Below are 4,755 nucleotides of genomic sequence, written 5' to 3' on the forward strand. Positions count from 1 at the left end.
TCGGAGCTCACCCACCCCGGTGGCGCCACCCTGTCCCCGGCTCGGAGCTCACCCACCCCGGTGGCCCTGTCCCCGGCTCGGAGCTCACCCACCCCAGCGGCCCTGTCCCTGGCTCGGAGCTCACCCACCCCAGCGGCCCTGTCCCTGGCTCAGAGCTCACCCACCCCCCACCCCTGCGGCCCTGTCCCTGGCTCGGAGCTCGCCCACCCCGGCGGCCCTGTCCCCGGCTCGGAGCTCACCCACCCCGGCGGCCCTGTCCCCGGCTCGGAGCTCACCCACCCCGGTGGCGGCACCCTGTCCCCGGCTCGGAGCTCACCCACCCCGGTGGCGCCACCCTGTCCCCGGCTCGGAGCTCACCCACCCCGGTGGCGCCACCCTGTCCCCGGCTCGGAGCTCACCCACCCCGGTGGTGCCACCCTGTCCCCGGCTCGGAGCTCACCCACAAAGTCGCTGACAGCCGCCAGCTGCCCGTTCTTCTTCATGCACACGTAGCGCCCGTTGCTGGCCTTGAGAGCCACACGGCGGCCACGCCATTCCATCTCGAACATGGTGCTGGCAGAGCTGCGGAGACGGAGGGACTCAGGGCTGCCGCCCAGCCTCACAGCTGTCCGTGGCAGGACCACAGAGCCGCCCCTCCCCAGTGCCCATTCCTTTTTGTTGTTGTTGGTCGTGGGTCTTGAATTTGGTGCTGTCCCTCAGCTCTCCAGCTCAAGGCTAGTGCTCTACCACTTGAGCCACAGCACCACTTCTGGCTTTCTGAGCAGTTCTGACCCAACCCAGGTTGGCTTTGAACTGTGATCCTCAGATCTCAGCCTCCTGAGTATCTAGGATGACAGGCCCAATGCACGGTCCCAGTGGCCTGCAACAGTGGTTGCTGTGGCAGAGGTACTGATGGTGATGGTGGCGGTGGTGGGGCTGGGGTGGGAAGGGCAGGCACTCACACTTGTGTGGCTGTGGCCTGAATTCCCCCGTGGGTGACCAGGGCCCAGTAGCCCCCAATGCTGGAATAGAAGGTACATTTCTTTGTCTGCTGGTCAATCTGCATCAGGAAGGTCTCATGGTCCAGTTCTTCATCCTGATTGGCTGAGACATTGACGCCTGGAGGGGGAAGATAGGAAAGTCTCATGTCTCTTCTGGGGGCCGTGTTTGGGGTGTCTCTGAAGCCCAGGGGAGCCTGGTCTGTGCTTGGAGGTTGGAGGACGGCTTTCAGAGGGGCTGAAAGCAGGGCACTGCCACACCCACAGCAGCCTCAGGGACTCCTGATATCACTCCCCACAGCCAGACCCTCCCGCACCTGCACCCCAGCTCGCTCCTCAGTGGTGCCTTCCGGACTCTGACTCACCCCAGGCTGCCAGGTGGGCAGGGGTGGAGGGGTTCCATTCTCCCATGTACAGCCCAGGTCATAGCCAGGGTACAGGGACCAGGAAGCCCTGCCCACACATATGCTTGCCTCCTGGGGTCCCTAGGGGAGCACACAGCCGTCCAGGACTCTGGCTGAGGTTCCGGGCTTGGAGACAGAGGGGACACCCAGGTTCTGGGCTGTGAAAAGCAGCAACTATGCACACTTCCTCAGAATCTTCCCGAAAATGAATTCTGGCTCCTCCCACAAGCCACCTCCGTTTCCATGACAACTGGCTACCTTGTGGTGAGAGGTTAGACCCTCAGGGACTCCGGGTGTGTTCAGCTAAAGGGACCTGAGGCAGTGGGGGAGCAGTGCTCCATCACCTGGCGGTGGCAGTTAGCCCAACCCTCTCCACAGAGGTCATCAGGAAATGACCTTTTACCGGCTCCCAGAAGCTGACCCCAGGTGTCCTGAGCATGGACGGGCAGCTCTCCATCCGCACACTGGCACAGCGCGGGCTGGGGCCCAGATGGGCGGCAGGGAGGCCAGGCAGGCTGTCCCTCACCAGGGATGCCTGCGGGTTTGGTGAGCCAAGAGCCTTCCCGCGGGGCCAGAGCACAGCCAGGTCACAGGGCCTGGCCTGCCCCACCTCCACCTGGCTCCCAGGCCACCGGTGAGGGGCAGGTACACGTCGCCCACACGTCTCCAGGCATCTTCCAGGCACCCGCTTCTAAGTACGGGCCTGACAGTGCCAGGGCTTTGGTGGGGACTGCTGGCTTTACCCTCTCCCTTGCGTGGAAGGGGACGCTCTGCTCTGGTCGGTGGGGTGTGCATTTTCTTAGGAAGACACAGTCGGGACTCCCGGCCCTTTTCCCTGGCTTGTGTCTGGAACTGCAGGGTTTGGTGACGATGAAGGTTGGGGTGACCCAGGGGGACAGGGAGGCCCTGTGGTTGCAGAGCGGGCGGTACCACTGGGGGCCCCACGCAAGGCCCCCAGACTCACTGCTGAGTGTGGGCGTGATGCTTTCTGCTTGATAGTAACAGATGAGCTGCCGGGCTGGCAGAAACGGGCAGACCAGCCATTGGGAGAGGCAGTTAACAAGGTGCCACCGGGCCCTCGGGGGGGACAGCATGGGGCAGCCTGGCCCGGAAGGGACACACACGGAGGCCCCACTGCACTAAGACACACGGCAGACCCTACGACCCACTGCTGTGAATCAGGGCAACTGCCCCCGCCTCCACCCTGCCCCCTCTGCCCCCCAACTAACCCTGCACCTCGGCCTCACACACCCCACAGGCTGAAGAGCCACGGCACACTTCTGCCAAGTCAGCCAGAAATGACTGTGGGCGGGGAGGGGATCCCCAGCTGGAACCACACTGGGGAAGTCGAGGCAGGCCCTGGGCCTGCCCAGGGGATCCCCATCCAAGGACCACGTCAGATGCAATGTGGGCGAGGAAATAAACACAAGCCACCCCCTCCACCAGCACCAGCCTCTCACCTTCTCCCCCACAGGCCCAGTGCTAGAGGCTGAACACACGGACTTGCACATGCTCAGACAAGCTCCACAGCAGAACCAGAACCTACCTCCATCACCACCCTCACCTCCACATCACCTCCATCACCACCCTCACCTCCACATCACCTCCATCACCACCCTCACCCCCACATCACCTCCATCACCACCCTCACCCCCACCCTCATCACCTCCATCACCACCCTCACCTCCACATCACCTCCATCACCACCCTCACCCCCACCCTCATCACCTCCATCACCACCCTCACCTCCACATCACCTCCATCACCACCCTCACCTCCACATCACCTCCATCACCACCCTCACCTCCACATCACCTCCATCACCACCCTCACCCCCACCCTCATCACCTCCATCACCACCCACACCCCCACCCTCATCACCTCCATCACCCCCACCCTCATCACCTCCATCAGCACCCTCATCACCTCCATCAGCACCCTCACCTCCACATCACCACCCACACCCCCACCCTCATCACCTCCATCACCACCCACACCCCCACCCTCATCACCTCCATCACCACCCTCACCTCCATCATCACCCTCACCTCCATCATCACCTCCATCAGCACCCTCACCCCCACCCTCATCACCTCATTTCACCTCCTCCTCATCTCATCTCATCTCATCTCACCTCATCTCATCTCATCTCATCACCTCATCTCATCTCATCTCACCTCACCTCACCTCATCTCATCTCATCTCACCTCATCTCACCTCACCTCATCTCACCTCACCTCATCTCATCTCATCTCATCTCACCTCATCTCATCTCATCTCATCTCCCCATCTCATCTCATCTCACCTCATCTCATCTCACCTCATCTCATCTCACCTCACCTCATCTCATCTCACCTCACCTCACCTCATCTCATCTCACCTCATCTCATCTCACCTCATCTCATCTCATCTCATCTCCTCATCTCACCTCATCTCATCTCATCTCACCTCATCTCATCTCATCTCCTCACCTCATCTCATCTCACCTCATCTCATCTCATCTCCTCATCTCATCTCATCTCATCTCATCTCACCTCACCTCACCTCACCTCATCTCCTCATCTCATCTCATCTCACCTCATCTCATCTCATCTCATCTCACCTCACCTCACCTCATCTCATCTCATCTCATCTCATCACCTCATCTCATCTCATCTCATCTCATCACCTCTTCTCATCTCATCTCATCTCATCTCATCTCACCTCACCTCACCTCATCTCATCTCACCTCACCTCATCTCACCTCATCTCATCTCATCTCATCTCCTCATCTCATCTCATCTCATCTCATCTCATCTCATCTCATCTCATCTCCTCACCTCACATCTCATCTCATCTCATCTCATCTCATCTCATCTCATCTCATCTCATCTCATCTCATCTCATCTCCTCATCTCATCTCATCTCATCTCACCTCATCTCATCTCACCTCATCTCACCTCATCTCATCTCATCTCCTCATCTCATCTCATCTCCTCATCTCACCTCATCTCATCTCATCTCACCTCATCTCATCTCATCTCCTCATCTCATCTCATCTCATCTCCTCATCTCATCTCATCTCATCTCACCTCATCTCATCTCATCTCATCTCCTCATCTCACCTCATCTCATCTCACCTCATCTCATCTCATCTCATCTCCTCATCTCATCTCATCTCATCTCATCTCACCTCATCTCATCTCATCTCATCTCACCTCATCTCATCTCATCTCCTCATCTCATCTAATCTCACCTCATCTCATCTCATCTCCTCATTTCACCTCATCTCATCTCACCTCATCTCACCACATCTCATCTCACCTCATCTCACCTCATCTCATCTCATCTCACCTCATCTCATCTCATCTCCTCATCTCATCTCATCTCATCTC

The 4,755-nt window shown here is 58.7% G+C and overlaps 1 protein-coding gene across 1 annotated transcript in view; it reads right to left on the reverse strand.

The window, feature by feature from the left end:
- The window catches only part of Fscn2 (fascin actin-bundling protein 2, retinal), a 9,755-nt gene that overhangs the window by 1,925 nt on the left and 3,075 nt on the right, over positions 1 to 4,755 (reverse strand). The window contains exons 2-4 of the mRNA XM_013033105.1: positions 2,346 to 2,399; positions 942 to 1,098; positions 403 to 561 (exon numbers count right to left, since the gene is read on the reverse strand). Of these exons, the coding sequence (XP_012888559.1) occupies positions 403 to 561; positions 942 to 1,098; positions 2,346 to 2,399 (370 nt within the window). The remainder of the gene's footprint in view (positions 1 to 402; positions 562 to 941; positions 1,099 to 2,345; positions 2,400 to 4,755) is intronic.

Source organism: Dipodomys ordii, unplaced genomic scaffold (assembly GCF_000151885.1).
Source record: "Dipodomys ordii isolate 6190 unplaced genomic scaffold, Dord_2.0 Scaffold163, whole genome shotgun sequence".
NCBI classification, from domain to species: domain Eukaryota; kingdom Metazoa; phylum Chordata; class Mammalia; order Rodentia; family Heteromyidae; genus Dipodomys; species Dipodomys ordii.